Source organism: Cariama cristata, unplaced genomic scaffold (genome assembly GCF_000690535.1).
Source record: "Cariama cristata isolate BGI_N322 unplaced genomic scaffold, ASM69053v1 scaffold8898, whole genome shotgun sequence".
In the NCBI taxonomy this organism is placed as follows: domain Eukaryota; kingdom Metazoa; phylum Chordata; class Aves; order Cariamiformes; family Cariamidae; genus Cariama; species Cariama cristata.
In genome coordinates, this window is record NW_009630611.1 from 7,672 (window position 1) to 26,584 (window position 18,913).

General features: G+C 44.7%; 2 protein-coding genes across 2 annotated transcripts; one reads left to right on the forward strand and one right to left on the reverse strand.

Moving 5' to 3' along the window:
• The first annotated feature begins 9,776 nt into the window (after positions 1-9,776).
• Positions 9,777-11,295, forward strand: C1QTNF4 (C1q and tumor necrosis factor related protein 4). The gene has a single exon (XM_009705614.1). The coding sequence runs from the start codon at positions 9,777-9,779 to the stop codon at positions 10,878-10,880; it is 1,104 nt and encodes a 367-aa protein (XP_009703916.1). The 3' UTR covers positions 10,881-11,295.
• Positions 11,296-14,150: 2,855 nt separating this feature from the next.
• Positions 14,151-17,388, reverse strand: FAM180B (family with sequence similarity 180, member B). The gene is made up of 3 exons (XM_009705615.1): positions 17,322-17,388; positions 15,364-15,443; positions 14,151-14,597 (listed from the first exon to the last, which is right to left on the reverse strand). Exons 1-3 carry the CDS (start codon positions 17,386-17,388, stop codon positions 14,151-14,153), a joined length of 594 nt encoding a protein of 197 aa, XP_009703917.1.
• Between the last annotated feature and the right edge of the window lie 1,525 nt (positions 17,389-18,913).

An 18,913-nucleotide genomic window follows, 5' to 3' on the forward strand; every position in this document is an offset into this window, starting at 1 on the left:
CAATCTTAATGCCTTTTATCACCTTCTTCACTAAACTAGAGCTCAGTGAATTTCCAAATTGAGATGTTGCGGCATGTTGGCAGTGAAGAGCAGCACTGCAGTGCAATTCTCTGTGTTCTCCCAGTATCTTCACAGTAATGAAACAGCAGGGCATGAAAAGAAATGAATGCTATTTTTTGGCTGAGTGTGATGGCAGATGTTAAAAGACAGCATGCTTTCCTGCCATACCTGTCAAGACAAGAAAAAAGTCTCTCAAGGAAAGCAGCATTCCTGTAGGCAAATGCCCCAGTACAGAGTTTTTTCAGACGGATTTGCAAAGCCTACTGTCAGAAAATACCGGTCAATAGCATGTGACATTTTCTCAAAGTATGTTATGGTGCAGCCTTTGATGGATAAAAAGACCAAAGCAATTATGTTTCTACTGATGAAACATAGTGTTACAAGTTGATCTATCAAGCAAAGGGAACTGAATCTCATCCTTTCTGAAAGTTTTCTGTTAACTGCAGATAATCAAGAGGGGGACCAGAGTTACCCAGTTTGTGAACATCTTTGGTTGCATTGCTAAATCAGCTCTTAGCAGTCAGTGAGCTCAGACCTGACTAGGAAACAAAAATGCTTTTTGTTGTCATTGCATGCAACTCCAGTTGGTGCTCAGCTATCCGTTAATTCCCTTAGGGGACAAATACTGGACTCCACAGGCCCATCCTAACTTGTGCTTTGATGATCAACCAGCAAGAACCAGCATATTCCCTCTAGTTTTTACCCAGGTGCATGATGTGGCAGGTCTTAGAGCAATGACTGGAAGGCAGCATTCCGGTGAGTGGGGGAATGGGTTGGAAGCAACAACTGCAGGCGCAGACTTCCACAAAAAATGAGAATTATGTGCCCACTCAAATAACAAAGAGAAAGGGAAGGTGTGGCTATGCAGCCAGAGAAGAGAACAGACAAGAAAAATCTAAAACTTTTTCCTTTTTTTGATGAGGGCTTTACATAGCAGTTAAATTAAAATCATATATTGACTGATATAAAGTGCAGGAGCACAGACTCACAGAAAGGAAATTGAGGATGTAAAACCATTACAGAACGGACAACGAACAAACCTGGAAAGTACACCACAGGTTGTAATATCGCTTATAATATCTCCACAATGTTATGTACAACAGTCTTCAACAGGAAGGTATAACACAAAAGTTGTGATTCCTGTGATGTATAGACAGTCAAAACGACTTTCCTATTTAGTGTACCTTCATGGGTGTCAGGTTCCACAGGTTCCTGTTAGTGCCCGGACAAATAAACCTACTATTAACTGTTGTTTTCATGCTTCATGAGCGGACGAGAGGAGAACATGAAAGGATCACTGCAAGCTTTTTCCCAGCTGGTGGTGCCATACCTGACAGGTCTGCTGGACAACTGGGCATGTGAATGAAAGTGGCAGTACGGCACAGGAAGGAAAGCCAGGACAGCCTGTGTTTAACTGGAACACTTACCCTCATCCTGATGAAATTTCCTTTAATGTCTATAAGTATTTGTCACAAGTAAGGATTGAAAGGCAATTGGCAAATAGGCATCAACTCTGAGAACAGCATAGGGACACCCTCTTTTGGTCTGCATGGTTGGAGGATGAAAATATTCATTCAGCTGCGTTGAAGGAAACTACTGCTTAGATGCGTAGAGGGAAGTGTGGTTTAAAAAAATCAAATAACTACCTATACTGTAGATATCGACCTATAGTAAATACTGTAAATACCTACCTATAGTCTCTGAACTGTTGCTAGACTTTCATTTGTTAACAGAAGGAGTGGGGATTATCCTGAGAGCTAAACTTTCCTTCACTGCAAGTAGGGTAGAAAAACTGAACCATGGTATGTAACAATAAAACAGAAAGAATAAAGGACTTAGAATCTGAGTTGATCCCAGAGTACTGATTCTAGTGTCATTCTCCCCACCTGGTCACTCACAGCTCAGTTTACCCTATTGATTATAACACAGAGATGGTTTTTTTTAAAAGAATGTCCCAAAGTACGTGAGCTACAGCACCACTTCAGGAAAACTTAAGAACAAGCCTGTGTTCAGTGAGACTGCGTAAACAGGCTTTTCTGCCTTTATCAACCTTTTCAACTCCCCATGCTTCATTAGTTCTTGGGAAAAACGTTCATCTTTTTCCTGCTCAAACTCTTACTAAAAGAGAAAAATTACGAGATTAGTCTGTGATGCTGAACTCATCTGCATCTTCTTTAGGTTCCCAGGTTTTGTCTCCAACCCAGAAACATCTTTTGCAAACACTTCTAAACTTTCTCCCTCATTGCCTCTTAAGAGAGTCTTTCATGGTCTGTATAGCCATTTCCTTCCTCTGCACATTCTCCCTTAGCCCTGCTGTGGTACTAACTGGATCTTGAGTGTTCATTCCAGCTAGTCGGATGATAAAATGGAACCATCTTATTTGCTGACTATTTCCTTTTAGCGCCTTTAATCCTGCAAGGTTTTTTTGTTGTTTGGTTTTGTTGTGGTTTTTTTTCCCCCAGACTTTATAATAGCATAGTAAAAGTGAGAAATCTTATGCTAGATTTCCTTGTTATTACCCATGTCCCCTATCCTATGTCTTCTAGACTGTACGCATCTTTTAAAAGCTCTTCTACACGGTCCAGCAATGTGCAGTTCAACAGGCTGCCAGCTTCTTTGCAGACTACCATAGTTTAAATATCTTAAGCCAGGTAAGAAGTTTAAAATAAAATCATCCCTGTAACTAAGCCATGTTCATTTTCAAATAATAATTTCCCATTTGCCTTTGGAATAGCCTGAATTGTGCTGCTTGTGCTGAGCATTCTTCCTCATAAGGTGTCTGTCACTCCAGCAGGTCTGTTGCTGGGGCTGTCTGTCTGGCAGCATCCCTGTGCTTCACATGGTTTTACCTCCACAGCCAAAGCAAAAAAAACCCAGGACTTCTGTGAAAAAGTCCTCCCGCCACATGGCTTCCAGCCCAGCCACTTGGAACCATGAAGTTGCCCTCTGCTCCGTTCTCTAGGTCTCCATGCCATTCTTTCTCTTAAGAGCTGGCTTTTGCACTGGCCAGTCTGACTTTTGGGGTGTTCCTCTCTCTCTGTCTTAACTAACTGATCTCTTTATGGTATGTGCTGCCAAAGTGTCAGTTACTTTCTTTTACCTATCAAAATACCTCCTGGTATTCCGGGCCAGACTGTCTCTGTTAATCCTTTATGCCTGTGTGATCTGCCTTCTGGTGCAGCAATCCGGTTCCTCCTGCAGAGATGGGATGCTTCAATAAAACCTTGTTCCACAGGCTCAGCATCTCTTGTGCACACCAGGAGAAAGAAACGCGCACATAAACCAGGCTAAAAAGGGAAATTAGGTTTGGGGGTGGGAAAAGAGGTGGTTTAACCTTGGCAATACTGTAACTGTAAGTGGATCCATGCAAAAATCCCTACTGTTGAAATGGTCTCAGTGTTTTATGTCTAAAGGTAGCAGTGTTAAATAAACACTGTACAGCAACAGACTCCTGGCTTTCAAGCTGTGGTTTCCAGTCTTCTCTGGCCTATACTTTCACAGAAACCGTTTATCACTGAACTCATGCCCAGCAATGGCTAGTTTTTTTCATTACTTACTGCTGGTGTGATTTCAGTGATGACTTATCACCAGCTTGTGTAACTGCATGTGCAGAACAACTTTATAGTATAAACACATTTTATGAATTGCAGTTTAAACTCAAGTGTTCTACCAACATTTTCTGCTTTTCCACTTCTGATCAGTGTTGAGTATGTTTCTTCACTTTACAGTTTTCAGTCTTGTTTGAGGAGAGTGTGTGGGGTGGAGAGTTGGATTTGCATGATTTGTTTATTTAGAAAAGGATGTAAAAAAAAAAATCATATTACATTTCAAAGCATTAGTCTGTCAGAATAACTCCTTGCTCCCACCTAGGGTTTATTCAGCCATCTTCTCTACTAAAACACCACTTTATCTGTCTAAATGAATATATTTTTAAATATACATAGTGGCCAAAACAGAAGACACAGTGTGTCACCCTGGCACTTCAAATGTGTACAACAGATTTCCTGAAATGCTCTTATATGAATAAAAAACTGAATGTCAGAACTATCGTGTTTCCATTTTGATCAGTGAATATATATAATCTTATATATCATCATTTTAGTTTAACAGAGTTGTTAGGGCTTCAGTTGAAGTATAGAAAGTTTAATTAATATTCTGAAGTGCAGGCCAACATCAGAGGCTTATGCCAAAATACAGTCTTTCCGTTTCCTTTTCCTGACTATGGCTGGAGTTGAGGCACTTCAAAAGAATTTTTGCTCTCCACAGATCTTTGAGTACACAGAAGCTGGTTTATTATGTTAAAGGACTCCCTTGGCTCAAGGAAACATTTAAAATTAAGTACTTTCTATGTTAATGCCATACAGTTCTGTCATTCAAAGTGTGGCTTATAGTTTCCAAAAAGCATCCTGAATGCTTCAAACCGTGTTTTACCTCTCAGGATTGTTCCAGAGTTCAAAAAAACCACATTCATGGAAAGCAGAGAAAGACCAAAGCCATAAGTGAATCCCTGATTTTGTCACGCAGTACTCTCCGCACAGATTTTTCTTTTGAGGATCTGCTACAATTAATTTCTCCTTGATGTTGGAAGAAGTGATGCATTTGCATCATTATCTGATGCTCTTAATCTATATCGGATGAGTGGAACAGACAGTATGTGGTATCTGGGGAAAAAAATTGTTGCTAACTATAGTCCAAGAAGGCTGTTCGTTACACAGGCTTTCACTGATTCAAATAATTGAAACATTTGCAGCTGTCCTTAAATATTAGAGTGAGAGGCAGGAAGAACAGGGCTTTGCTCTTGCAGCTTACAGGATTTTAAGAACTTTTACTAACAGTTAATCCAACCGCACTGCTTCACTTTTGTTTCATATCTCATTCTTCAGTGATCTCCTGGGTAAAACTCCCACTAAAATTAAAGGACTCTTGCCTAAGGTAGGACTAGGGAATCTAGCTCATTAATATTTTGGAATGAAAAGAAAACCCTTGTGAGTTTTACAAGATCTGGCCTACAAGTCTAGAAGCGGGGTGACCTTTCTATTATTGAAAGTCCTTTTGTAAATCCATGGATTTCAGTAGAAGAGTAAAGCTAATTGTCTTTCCCCTGGGGGACTGATTCTGTTCCAGGACAGAAAAGTCACCTCCAGCAAGCACAAAGCTATTAAAGTTCCCTGGGTCATGCAAATGCTGAATTCCGTCTCTTTCTTTTCAAAAAAAGATCTGCCACTCCTGTTCTGCTATGTGAGTCACTAGCATTTTAGCCCCTTCTTTTCAGATCATTAATTTAATGTCAGTGCCTTTGAGAACTGTTTAGCTCCGTCATGTGTTTTGTGCCTCCTATTCCAAAATTAGTTTCTTGACTTCTTCCCCGTGGGCTGCTGTCCGTGTCGGTACTGCCTAGTGCAAAGGCAGCAGCATACCTTGTTTAACCCTTGGGTCTGCTTGGCTTCCTTGGGTGCTTCTGTGATGTTAGGACAATAAGGAATGGTAGGGAAGGGGACAAAGGGCCCTGATTCATACGTAAACGTAATGAGAATAACACAGCTGCTACATATGACGTGCATGACCCACGCTGAAGACCCACTTTTCACTTCTAGCCTGGGTCTTTCACCTCACTCTGCAGTTCTAAAACTTATGCCATAGCATGAACTTCAGGCTGATGCCACAGTGTCCATGGCCAGCCTCACATCCCTGGTGCTATCTCTTCCCTGCTGGAAGAAGGCTATCTCAGTAAAAGACTTGGGTACCAGAAGCATTTGCTGGGGGAGCAACAGAGCATTCTGGAAGCTTTATCTTTCAGACTTACTACGCTAATGCTCAAGTCCAAGGCTTGTCATGAGTTGCCTCTGTTTATGGCAGCCCTGTAGCTAGCTGAGTCTTCCTAGCGATTGGCAAATTATTCTTAGATTGGTTCAGTGTGAAAGGCAGTTATTAGATACTTTCTAAATTATTTTTAAAAGATAAAGAACCTAAATAGTCCTGAAAGTGGTGAGTGGGAGCTGTCAAGGAAACAACTTGCTGATGGAAACACAGCATAGTTAACTGCCTTATTTAAATGATTTGCCAGTAAGTTATTGGGAAGAGCTGATAAATAAGGGACTGCAGCTGCAGGGAGTCTTTGCAACCGTAACCGAGTGATCCAACCTTTAATGAGTGACCTTACCACAGAGAAATTAGCTTTGGGACAGAAACAAGGAGAGTGGTCATCTGAAGGAACATAAGGTCAGAGTTTATTAAACTGTTTTGTCTTTTTGTCGTTTTTTTGGCCAGTAGTGACATGCTTGCAATATACTCCCTGACTCTTGGATATGCTGAGCAAGCTCTGGAGCACAGGCAGTGCTTTAGAACCAGGTTTGTTAGTCTGGCTCAAAATGCAAATGCCAAATCCTTTCCTGTCATTTCTTGTCTCGAGAGTGTGCAGCCATGTCACAATCATCCTGGTTCTCCATGCAGCCACACCATGGCGATCATTGCAATAACGATGGATGACTATGAATCAGAAACACCTAGTAGCCCTTATAAGTTCACCTTTAGGGCTTGATTTTCTAAGCTGGAAGCTGAAATGAGCCTACCGTGCTAGATATAGCACTCTGCAAAAATAATACTGCTGAACCAGAGGCTGAGCTCACAGTGTGACGGTTTGGGGTTTAGTTCTTGGTGGGATGTTAGGGCCTGTTAGTATTGTTTAAACAGCAGCAATGGCCAAATGCTGTACCGACATGGGAAGAGAGAGAGCCTTTGCCCTGAGGAGCTCACAAACTAAATGGCAAAGTGAGGAAAAATAAAGACAGCGTGGAAGCAGATGCATGGCAATTAGCTATGGCTTAATAGTTCCATTGAAAATGCTTTCTTAAATTAATTTGCTGGATGAAAGAGAGTCAGTCTGTCAGACCTGCCGTTAGCTGGTTACTTCGTGGAAGTGTCATGGCTAGGGTTAGTAGTGAGCGAATTTTTGACTGTGAGAAGGCAGTAGCTGTGGGAATCAGTTATAGAGTCAGGAATCATGACTTAGGAGGTCTCCAGTCTGACCTGCTGCTAAAAGCAGGGCCGGCACTGAATGCAGACTGGGTTGCTCGCAGCTTAATCCAGTCTGGTCTTGAAAACTTCCAAGGCTGGGGATTTCACAGTCTCTCTGGGCAAACTGTTCCATTCTTAATTGCCCCCAGCATGAAATTATTTTGCTTATATCCAATCTGAACCTTCCCCTTTGGATTTTATGACCATGTCTTATTGTCCCGTGACACACCTCAGTGAAGAACTTAGCTCTGTCATCTCAGTAGCTTCTTCATAGGTACTGGAAGGCTACTACTAGATCCCCCCACAGCTTTCTCTTCTCCAGGCTAAACAACCCCAGTTTCCTCAGCATCTCCTCATAGGTCAGGTGCTCCAGACCTCAACCATCTCAGCTGCCTTCTTGGTTGCCCTCTTGGTTGCCCAAGCATTCATCCTTGCTGAATTTCCTTTCAGTCCGTTCCTCCAGCCTGTCTAGGTCTCTCTGAATAGCAGCTGTGCCTCCAAGTGTATTGGCAAACCCTCTGCTTTGGTATCGTCTGCAACCTGATGAGTGGTCATTCTGTCTCCTTCTCCAGGTCATTGATAAAAAACATTAAAGAGGACAACTGAAATTAAATATTAAACACTAGCCCTTGAGTCTGACAACCCAGCCAGTTTTTCACCCATCCACTTATCTAGATTGTAGCATCGCAGCTTGGATACAGGGATGCTCTGGGAGACTGTAACAAAAGCCTCGCTAAAAGGTGGGTGCCATCCACTGGTCTCTTCTCACAAGAAGGCAATCAGTTTGGTTAGACATGATCTACCCTCAATTGATCAACACATGCTAAATGTCATGTCCTTTGCCTAGAAATGTGTTCCAGGAAGAACACTCCATCATTTTCCCAGGGACCAAACTGGCTGACTGGTCTGTAGTTCCTCAGGTTGTCTCACTTGTCCTTTCTGAAGATGGTTGTGACATTTGCCTTTCTCCGGTCACCAGAGACCTCCTTTGACCTTTCAAAGGTGATAGAGAGTGGCCTCAATATGACATCAGTCAGCCCTCTCAACACGCTTCAGTGCAGCCCATGGGGTCCCATGGACGTGTTCAGGAGAAGCAGGCTAAGTCAGGAAAAACATTCTGAATTTAGGGGCATGGAGGAAAATACTGATATGTTTGTGAGAGAAGTGATCTAATGTCAAATTAGAACAAGGATGGATATTTCTTTTTGTCTTTGCTGGTGTGTCACTTTGATGTAATTAAGTGAGAAGCGAATTCATTCTTGGGTTCATATCTATTAGAGTTGTGTTTCAGACTTCAGTTTTGTTCGCAAGTGTGGAATCATAGAATCATAGAATCATTATGGTTGGAAGAGACCTCAAAGATCATCAAGTCCAACCGTAAAGAGCAGGGACCATAGGTCACGCTGAATTCCTGTTGGTGAGTGATTCTAGGTATCACATCTTGCCAAAACAGGATCCCGCTGCCACCTCACAGTCTATGTGGATTCCGTCTGCTTTACTTCTATTACTAGGCCATCCCTGTTGATTCAAATATTTACCCCTTTATCCTTTTTAATTTAGGTTTTGTCTTCCCTCCCCCCAATGAGTAGCATGTTTTGCTCCTGTTCTGCTGGTCTGTGAATTCATTGTTTGCAGGCTGGCAAGGCACCAGTTCTGGGGTGACAGATGGAGCAGACTGCAAACCAGGCAGTTGCCTCCCAGCCTGAATGATATTTTAATAAGCACAGAGAGGTGACAGAGAGAGAGAAGCTTCTCACTGGAAAGACTGGCAGTTTTGTATTCAGCCTGAAAGCACTAATAGAAGATTTTTGGCCTCAGTCCAAAAAAAAAAAATCACAGAAACTAGAAGCAGAAAATCCCATTAGCTCATAACTTTCCCCTCTTTTTTAAGGGTCAAAGAAGTTTTTTCTGGCTGGTCTATTATCCAGGTAGGGAGTTGTTTCCCTCTTTTCAGTATTTCAGTTCTCTCTTAGTGATTCTATACTTTGGGAGACTTATCTTTCATTTATCTTTTGTTTTCCTTCTTTTTTTTTTTTCATTTAATTAATTTTTTCCAGTCTCTCCCTTCCTTCCCTAAACATTCCCTCTTCTTCTAATTTCTTTACACTCTTGACAGATTCATGGTGAAGTCTGTCTGAATAACGGGATCTACCAACTTACTTGGCTTCCAGCTTCCGCATCCTGTGAAACAGCTAGTGCGGTGCTAGGCGATGGCATCTGCATGGGAATCTCTAGAGCACATGTCCTCTTCTCCCTGCCCTTCAGCTGTATCTTCGTTGTATAATACAGGGTCTGTGTAGGGCTTTGTTTCATCCTCGGTCTTATGAATAAAAGCATTACAAAAGGGAGCTCTGGCAAAGCCCCAGCAAACTCTGAGATCCTTCTGTATTGTGAACATTACAGTGTTTTGCAGACAAGCTGTAGGATAGCCAGGCTTTCAAAGGAGAAGATTCTTTTTCTTTCTATGAGTAGAGGGGAAAAAAGGTCCAGCTCTTGCTAGGAAAACATCAAGATGGTGCTGGGATCTGAACTGGAGTATGGTCCTGAACACTAATCAGGGAATGCACTGGAAACTTCTCAGTATTTGGACATAGACCTTCATGTCTATTTAGCAAGATTCAGGTCTGGGTTTCACCTGGAGTATGAGCTGGAAATTAATGGGATTCCTACTAAAATATGCTTCTTTTTTCCTTTCAGATACAATGATGACGCTGAGGGTTCAGATCCTCTTTGGCTTTCTTTGCTGCACGATTTTTCTGCGTACGGATGGCTTCCCAGCAGACACCAGTACTGAATTTCGCTCTGCTTTCTCTGTGGCCAGAACCAGCAGCATGGAAGGGAGCTCTGAGATGGTCATTACCTTTGACAAAGTGTATGTGAACATTGGCAACGACTTTGATCCCAAGACTGGATTGTTCCGCTGTCGGATCCCTGGAGCCTACTACTTCTCCTTCACCGTTGGGAAATACCCAAAGAAAAACCTGTCTGTCATGCTGATGAGAAACAAGAACGAGGTGCAAGTGATTGTGTATGATGAACATCACCGCAAGGAACGGAAGGTAGCCAGCCAGAGTGCCATGCTGCAGCTTGACTACGGTGACACGGTTTGGCTGCGTTTACATGGAGACCCCAAGTATGCTCTTTACAGCAACGTGGGCCCATATACAACTTTCAATGGCTACCTAATCTATCCAGACACTTCCGCCTTCTTCCAGAATGCTCTTAGCTCTCAAGAGCTGGGGCCACACCATCACACCATTGAGCAGCTTCCCAGAGAGCAGAACGAAGCTTCCCAGCGACACGTGTTATCAGATCAGCCGAACAGGGATCAAGACCCTCGCTCTGCGTTTTCTGTTGCCCGCTCACAGAGTCTCCTGGGGACAGATGACAAGCAAACCCAGCACGAGCCAATCACCTTTGACACGGAGTTTGTGAACATTGGAAAAGATTTCAATTCCTCCACGGGCATCTTCTCATGCCGTATACCTGGTGCGTACTATTTCTCCTTCACCATTGGCAAAATGCCCTTTAAGACGATGTCAGTGAAACTCATGAAGAACCACAATGAGGTGCAGGCCATGATCTATGATGACAACCACTCCAAGAGGCGGGAGATGCAGAGCCAGAGCATCATGCTGCCTCTGCAATATGGGGACACCGTTTGGCTCTACAGCCATCAGCACGATGGTTATGGTGCCTACAGCAACCATGGCAAGTACATCACCTTCACAGGCTTCCTGATCTATTCAGAGGCCCAGCCAAAGCGGCTTCCAGGTGCCAGCTCACCCCAAGGGTCAAATAATTAAATGCAAAAGTGAAAGGAGCATAAGAAAAGCCAAGGTGCCATGAACTTGGGTACAGCTCCTCTTTGAATATCGTCCTCTACTTTGAGCATGCTATCATGTGTCCGCTGCTTTAATTATGCTGCACGCTTGTGCCCTGTCTGTAGGGCCACCGCTGTGTCTGCCGTTCATCCGTAGAAAGGTCTTTACAGGTTGTATGTGTGTGTCCTGTGTTGGTGTTTGATTTAAGCATAAAGCATGAGGTAGTTTTGGGGCAGGGGTGGGACAGTGTAGTCAGATGCTGAGGATCAGAGAACCGCTGCAGTAATGTTACTGCAGATCCCCAGCATCCAGAAAGCGAAGGATGTGGTGACTTTCCTTGCAGATCTGGGGAGGGAATAAATGTAATGAAAATTAATGTAATAAAATACAAAAGATGTAAAATTTTCCCAGACTGGAATATGTTATTACTTGTGAGACTCGTGTGCTTGTCGCTGACTGAGGTACCGTCTTCAGGAGAGAAAGAAGCCTGGTGGTTGTATGAGCTGCAGGACGTGTTAGTGAGCCAGTCTGTCTGTGTACACTCTTTTTTATCATTTGTAATCTGATGTTGATGAAGTTAAGAAGCTGTGTTTGAGAATCTCAACTTCCATGTAATGAAAATAATACACTTAGAAACAAGCAGAAAAGTAGGCTTCTAGCCCTTGTAGTAAAGGATGAGGGCTCAAATCTACAAACGAACCATCCTCTGAGAGCTCAGAAGCAAGGTAAGTAAGAAGAAAAAAAAATGTGTTTTTAAATCTCTTAATGTTTGAGTCAGGAGCAGGCTCATAACATGTAAGTGTGGGTGGTATGATGCCACACAATGGCAGTGTTGACTGCAGCGGCGTTGCATTCTCCAGACATGAGCTCCTTGAAGACAAGGGTATGGCTAACCTCCCATACGCTGTATCGGTAACCTAGTGCGAACGGGATCAAAGGTACCATTAAGTGATATTTTCAGCATGTGTGTTCTGGTGGTTTCTTCCCCACTGTGTTTCACCGGGTTGTAGCACTGCTGTAGAGGACTGATGTGGCTGTGGAGGGCACGGGTGTGTTCCTGCAGGGCACTCAGGACTGACTGTGGGATCCACCGAAGGGGGTAGTAGGAAGGCAGGAGGCTTCATCGTAGTGCGATTGGTGCCATTGCAGTTGAGCTAAACCCTGGTTTCTCTCCTAAAATATATAAACTGCAAAAGTGCATCACGTTGAGCATGCATGAAACTTTGTGACTTGGCTTGAGTTTAATTTATAGTCTGCTCAACAGATAGCAATGCTCTTAAACTGATCCTAACAAAATCATAGAACCATAGAATGGTTTGGTTGGAAGGGCCCTTACAACCCACCGGTTGGAAGGGACCTTAAAGACCATCTCGTTCCCCCCCCCCCGCCATGGGCAGGGACACCTCCCACCAGACCAGGTTGCTCACAGCCCCATCCAACCTGGCCTTGAACACTTCCAGGGATGGGGCATCCACAGCTTCTCTGGGCAGCCTGTGCCACTGCCTCACCACCCTCACGGTGAAGAATTTCTTCCTCATCTCTCATCTAAATCTTCCCTCTTCCAGTTTGCGTCTGAGTCACCAAGCCAGCCCCCTCAGCCTTTATCCAGACATTCCTGTAGCTCAGATGGTATTTTCTCCAGCAAGATGATATTTTCCTGCACTAGTGCCGTGCCAGCTCAGCTTTTTGCTGATACTCCCTGCTCAAACTGGGCTTCTCTGCAGCCACCCCCTGCCTCTGTCACTCCATACATATCCTAGACATCGAAGACTGGGGGAGTATTTGGGGAAAGGATGAAGGGTAGAGATTGGGGGTGTGTAAAAAAGCAGCATAAGAACTGAAGAAGATTAAGTGGGACACTAGTTTACTAGAAGTTATACTTGAAATAAAATGCTAATCTTAATTCCTACATCCTTTGGGGAGAAAAACAAAACAAGAAACCAAACAAAAAAAAAAGCAAGAAACAACCTGCTTTATGAATTGTGTAAATTTGTCTTCTCTTGTCATAGCTCTAACCTGACCTCTAAAACCATTCTCTGTGGCATCTTGCTTCCAGGCTTCTTATTCCTGCCTCACCATTTCTCCTCTCCATCTGTTGGGCAACAACAGCTTGGAAAAAGCTTTACTAGGTCAGAAGCTAGCAGTTCTCACTGTGAATGTCACACATGCCTCCTTTGTTGAGCGTGGAAAATTAAGAATATATTGATAGAAAGGGAATTATGGATCCCACCATCTAAGCACATGCAATGGATGTTCAAAATTAATGTATCTAATAATGGCAATGGGAAAACTAGTAGAAATGGAAAAAAAAAAAAAAAAATCAAAACCCTCCTGAGTAGATAATTACATTTCTTTAATTCCACACTGCAACTTGTAAGACAGAGAGAGGTTAATGTTGTCTTTCTATAAAGTAATCGTATTCCTGATTTTGAGGATAGAGATTGTATATTTATTATGTTTGGCTTGTAAAGTGCTATAGCTGTACAGAAAAACTTCATAGAAGAGGTACAAAAAATCCGCTGAAGAAATAACTAGGTCACAATCCTTAGGAATTTAAATGAGACTTAAGGAAGTATACTCCAAACTGATAACTGACACAAAGCCGTGTACATGTGTAAATAAGGTATGCAAATACTGGAAAGCTTCCTGGAATACATACATTTTCAGGTTGGTTTTTAAAGAAAAATGAATACAGGAGATGGGAGATTACTATGGACATGTAAAATGTGATGCCACGTGAGCAGAAAGCTGAAATTAAATATGTGACCTATATCATGAAACACAACAAAATCTGCTTAGCTGGAGAGGAGAAAAGATGCTGTATTTGGCTGAAACTGCAGGGGGAACGGAAGCAGGCTGAACTCAATTATTATCTGAAAAGAAGTCAGCTAGGACACCAGTGTCACATTCTGCAAAAAAAACCTGCCAGGGCATCTCCTCAGTAAGCATCAGTGATGAAGATAAATAACACATCTAAATAGCACTGCCTTCTTCAGCACAGCCCACTTAGAAAAAAAAAAAAAAAAAGAAAGGAAAAAAAAACCACACAGGAAAGGGTGAAGTGCACTTTATAGTTTTGTCCTATTTCATTTAAAAGTAAAAGCTTGTGTATAAATCCTTAGAGGGTTGCCAGCGCAATGCAAAAAGAAAGGTGTGGCATGTTTGTATAAAGTCCTGAATAATGTGGAGAGTGTTCAAAATAACCAAGGACGCAGCTGAAGTCAGGTGTGTCCTTTCCTATGGTCCTGTCCCTTATTCAGTGTCTCTCTTGGTCCTGGCCAGGTTAGAACGATAGAAATGTTTCAGGGATGCTAAATGTGACGGCTTCTCCTTCCAGGGCCAGGAAGCCAGGAGAAGGGTGGTATTTGCAGGGCAGAGCCCCTTGCACAGGTCACGAAAGATTTCATCGACCAGCTGAGAGAAAAAACGAATCCAGAGATTTTTATCTAGACCCTGTGTGGAGCGAACCTGATAGGCACAGTAAACACCGGTGAAAAGGAGACGGTCAAACTCTGTTAGAGGCAAGGGGGTATCGGTCAGTGAATAATATCTCAGATGCTGCTCGATCTCTATCGGTGTTTTGGGAACTTCAACCTCTAAAACCTGCATGAACCACCGCACGGGACGCAGGGAGGTCAGCTCTTCGTCCCGCAGCCGGATTGTCCTGTTGGCCTGAATATCCAGCCCTGCCCAGAGCATCTGGAAGAGAAGAGCAGTATGTGCACGGGAAGCCCCACACAAACCCTCCGCCAGCTAGAACCGAGCTATAAAGCCATCTGCAACCCTGCCAAATCTCGGGCCGGACCGAGAGGCGGCCACTCCCTGACTCGCTGCCCACGGCCCGCCTCGTCCCACTCCGTATGCTTCTCCACCAGCCCCACACCCCTTTTCAGACCAGCCCCACACCTCCATTTCCCCACAGGACCCATCCAGCTCTCACCTCCCACCCTGCTTCTCCCACCGCAGTCCCTCCCCCGGCACGGCCGCCTCGGCTGGAGGGGTCACCTAACCCAGTGGGGATGGTCCCTTATCCCACCCCGGAGCCATGAGGTACCATGGAGGGGGTCAGAGCCCCCTTCATCTGCACCCCGCAATGAGAGGGAGCACAAACGTTAATTCAGGGCATCGCTAAGGTGTTTTCCAGGCACTCCCGGAATTCCGGCAGGGATAAGAACAAGCAGAACGTGTGAGTTTTTACGTGCAGGCAGGTGGGAGTGCGGGCGCTAACAGTGCCTTGGCCCACAGATGAGGTACCATGGAGGGGGTCAGAGCCCCCTTCATCTGCACCCCGCAATGAGAGGGAGCACAAACGTTAATTCAGGGCATCGCTAAGGTGTTTTCCAGGCACTCCCGGAATTCCGGCAGGGATAAGAACAAGCAGAACGTGTGAGTTTTTACGTGCAGGCAGGTGGGAGTGCGGGCGCTAACAGTGCCTTGGCCCACAGGCCCCCAACGCCCAGGAGACCTCTAACATGACGTCGGCGTCCTCTGGGCCGCGACGGGGTGTGTTGGCACCGGCACCGTCCCTGCTGCGAGGATGTTCATCTGGAAGACATCAGGCAGAGTTTGGTAGCACAAGATCATGACCCCTCCTGTTTATTTTTTGTCATTTGGTTGTCAGTAATGTCTTCAATATTTCTGAGCTGCCACTCGTAGCTTGCCAAACACGACACAAGCTGACCACAGGATTTTGATGAGCAAAATAAGCTTTTTAAGAGAAACAGAAGTCCTTAAGGAAAGCAAGTGTAAGTTTTGGGTATGACGGCCCTTAATTCTGCCAACAGAGCTAAAGCGTACGGCAGCAAAGGCACTTGCTTTGACAGGCAGCGAGGAAGCCCCTCACGTCGAGTACGAGTGGGTTTTGAACTGATGGGTTTTGGTTGCCTGGCAGTTTTGGCTGGAGAAAGTAATGCTGCCCAACAGAAGGAGGGTGCTGGGAGGCTCAAACATAACCTGATGCTTGTCCGGGTTTTATACTGCTTCCCCGAGCATCTGCCACCGGCAGGGGCAGAGCGTGAGGGTAAAAGAAACCCAGTCAGATCCATTATGGTTCTTCTCACGTCCAGCTAATTCCTTGCTGGGCCACTCGACATCATTTAAACTGGGAAAAATGGATGTGAGGGCAAAGGAATGGGAGTTTATTAATATGAGTCACATCAGTCCTAAGAATTCTTCCATTTTCATTTACTAATACTTCTAATGCTTTAACTTTCTGCATTTATTTTGCCTTTGCTAATACTTCTAGCGCTTTAACTTTCTGCATTTATTTTGCCTTTAATGTTTCCTCTGTGAAAAGGAGACACCAGCAGCCTCAGTCCAGGACTGTGAGAGGGGGGCTGCGTCCCCTCCCTCCCCTGCGCTGATCGGCGTAGTCGTGTGGCCAAGACTCTCTTCTACTTCTTACAGACTCATCCCTCAGGTCAAGAAACATGAAATGGAAAAAGCTCGTATAAAAGAGTAAGCTCTCTGACACACTCCCTCACATCCACTTTTATATGGATGAAGGCTTTTTTTATATACAAAAGGAGGAGAATTTATGTTGAGTACTCCAGAGTTAAAGTCAGCAGGTGCTTACAAATAGTAGAGGGATGATTTAATACCGTATGCATGTGATGACTATTATCAAATCCTGCTTCCAACTTTCCGTTTTTGATTAAAGCTCCTCGGGGAGATGTACAAGCTGCCTGGAGAAGCGCAGTGCCACCTCCCAGGCTGCTGCGCGTTGTTTCTCTGCGCAGCTGCAGCCTCCCCGATCCAAGCCAGCTGCGGCTTTGGAATGTGAGCAGGGATGTAACTGCTCTTTCCTACACCTCCGTGGATGTGCCAGCAAGGCTTTTAACTCAGGTAAAAATACTGCATCATCTGAAAATTTCTTTGCTGGTCTTCTCGCTGCTGACTGATCCGCTAGGTTCACAGATTCCCTCTGCTGAGAGATGTCCGACTGGCTGCAAAGTCAAGGAATTTGTTGAATAGCTGCCAAACGGCTGTTATTTGTAACTGTCTCATAAATATGTGCAGTGTTAGATTTTTGAGTAGAGCAAAACAAAAATTAAACAAAGCATAGAAAATAATGTGTTGAAATGATAACATAAATATTCTCTGGAGATGGGAAAATGATCCCTTACTTATTTTAGCATTCAACAGGGTGGGTTTTTTCCCCCAAAACATCTAGAAAATCCACAAACATTATTGCAGGAGCAGACTTTTTCAGTGGAGACCCACGAAAACCCACCAAAACCAGCAGCACGTCTTCATCCTGCAGGCAGGTACAAGTGCCCCCCCCTAAGCTGAGACCCCAGCTCCCTCCCGTGCCTGCACAGCCAGCACCGTATCCAAAGCAGCAAGCAAAGCATCATGCCCCCGGCATTGCACAACCGTTTGCCAAGCCAAGAAGCCGCCTCGCTAGCAGGTGTAATCCCTCACCTGTCAGCCTCTGGGATCCAGCAAAAACACAGAGGATGAGCCAGGCCTTGAACTGCACCTGGGCCATGGCAGCCCTGCCCGGTGGCAGGGGACAGTGCCGGGCGTGAAGCGAGCGCGGTTTGCTCTGGCGTCTTCCCTTGTTGCTTCTGGTCCCAGCAGCCTCTGTTGGAATGGATCCACCTTTCTGTGTTTTGGTTGCGGTCCTGGGAAGGGCTTGTGGTTCAACTTGCTGACCCCAAAGGATCGTATTTTGCATCGTATTTTGGAAACTTGGAAGACTTTGTTGGGAAGTTTTTGGCAGAATTGTTTAAGGTTTTTTTCCAAAGACTGATCTCCCACTGCAATTTATTGTAGGAAGCTATTGGTTGCAAGAAATTTCACTACACATGATTGCCTCTGAAGAAGGGAGGACCTCCTGGTCCCTTCCGCCTCCGCACAGCGCTTCTGTCACATCTCCGTGACACTTCTGCTCAGCTCCTTGGCTTCATTTTCAGTTTTCCTTTCTCCCGAGTTTGAAAATCTGCAAACAATCCTGAAATGTCACAAACGGATAAGGCCGGCAGTCTGCGCAGATTCATGGAACAGCGGTAGCAGCCAAAATACACAAGCAGCCAGGAGAAATGTCACTTGTTCAGTTCTGTATCAAACCTCCCGGAGGGAGAACCCAATATACTGACCTAGCAAACAGCAAGGACCGGAGCCAGCCAGGCTTTAGCACCTCATCGTCCTCTGCTGTGACAAGACTTCTGGGTTATGCTGAGCACAGGCTGCCTTAGACATTGTGAATTACATAGTCAAAACGTCATCTGATTCCCGTCGTGGCAGGGATCTGTTCTCTACATCTCTTTGCACTTTTATTAGGGCCCAGTCCCCAGTCAAGCTGTGCCGTATTTCTACTCTGTATGGCACAGTGTGGTCCTGGGTTCTCCAACAGGTTCTGGGATGCTGGGGTTATACAACTGTGTAATAACGTGTGTAAATAAGTAATAATACCACCGCCTTCAGGTTAAAGGGGGAAAGAAGTCTGCCTAGAAAGGAGAGGAGGTGGAGCTGAAACACCTACCTTGCTCAGCAAGTTCCAGGGTGCCGGTTTGTGGTGAGCCCTGTCACCAGGTACTTTACTGAGGGTAGGGGGGACGTTCCAGGCAGTGTGCGAAGTCGCGTGTCTTCTGAAACTTCCAGGATCAGTAGCTGTACCTACCTGGCAATACGTGGACTCACACCAGCCACAAAGAAAATGGAAGACTCCCAGATTTGTCACGGGAGGAGGGGCCTTCAACATCCAGAGCCATTCTGACCCTCAGTTTGGATCAAAATAAGACCTGTGTTTCTGTCATAGCCTTGGCTACCTTCAAGTCAGGCTACACTTCTTTGAGTTTTCATTATTTTCTGCTGCCTACGCTTTAGTTGCATGACTTTCTTTTGGGACGCCATATCTTTTATTAAACTGTGAATCACGTGCTACTCGAGAGGCAGATGCTGATGCCCCATCCGCATCGTGAGATCGATGTCCCTTCTGTTTTGTGCCAGGATCTCTTACAATCCACAGCATACGCATGACTTCGGAAGTCACGGCGCAAAAACCCCCTGCG

Coding starts and splice junctions, on each gene's coding strand:
- C1QTNF4 (XM_009705614.1), top strand. CDS start 9,777: ATGATGACGCTGAGGGTTCAGATCCTCTTTGGCTTTCTTTGCTGCACG.
- FAM180B (XM_009705615.1), bottom strand. CDS start 17,388: ATGGCCCAGGTGCAGTTCAAGGCCTGGCTCATCCTCTGTGTTTTTGCT. Junction 15,444..17,321: donor TGGATCCCAGAGGCTGACAG/GTGAGGGATTAC, acceptor GATGTCTTCCAG/ATGAACATCCTCGCAGCAGG. Junction 14,598..15,363: donor ACGCCGACGTCATGTTAGAG/GTCTCCTGGGCG, acceptor CTTCTCTTCCAG/ATGCTCTGGGCAGGGCTGGA.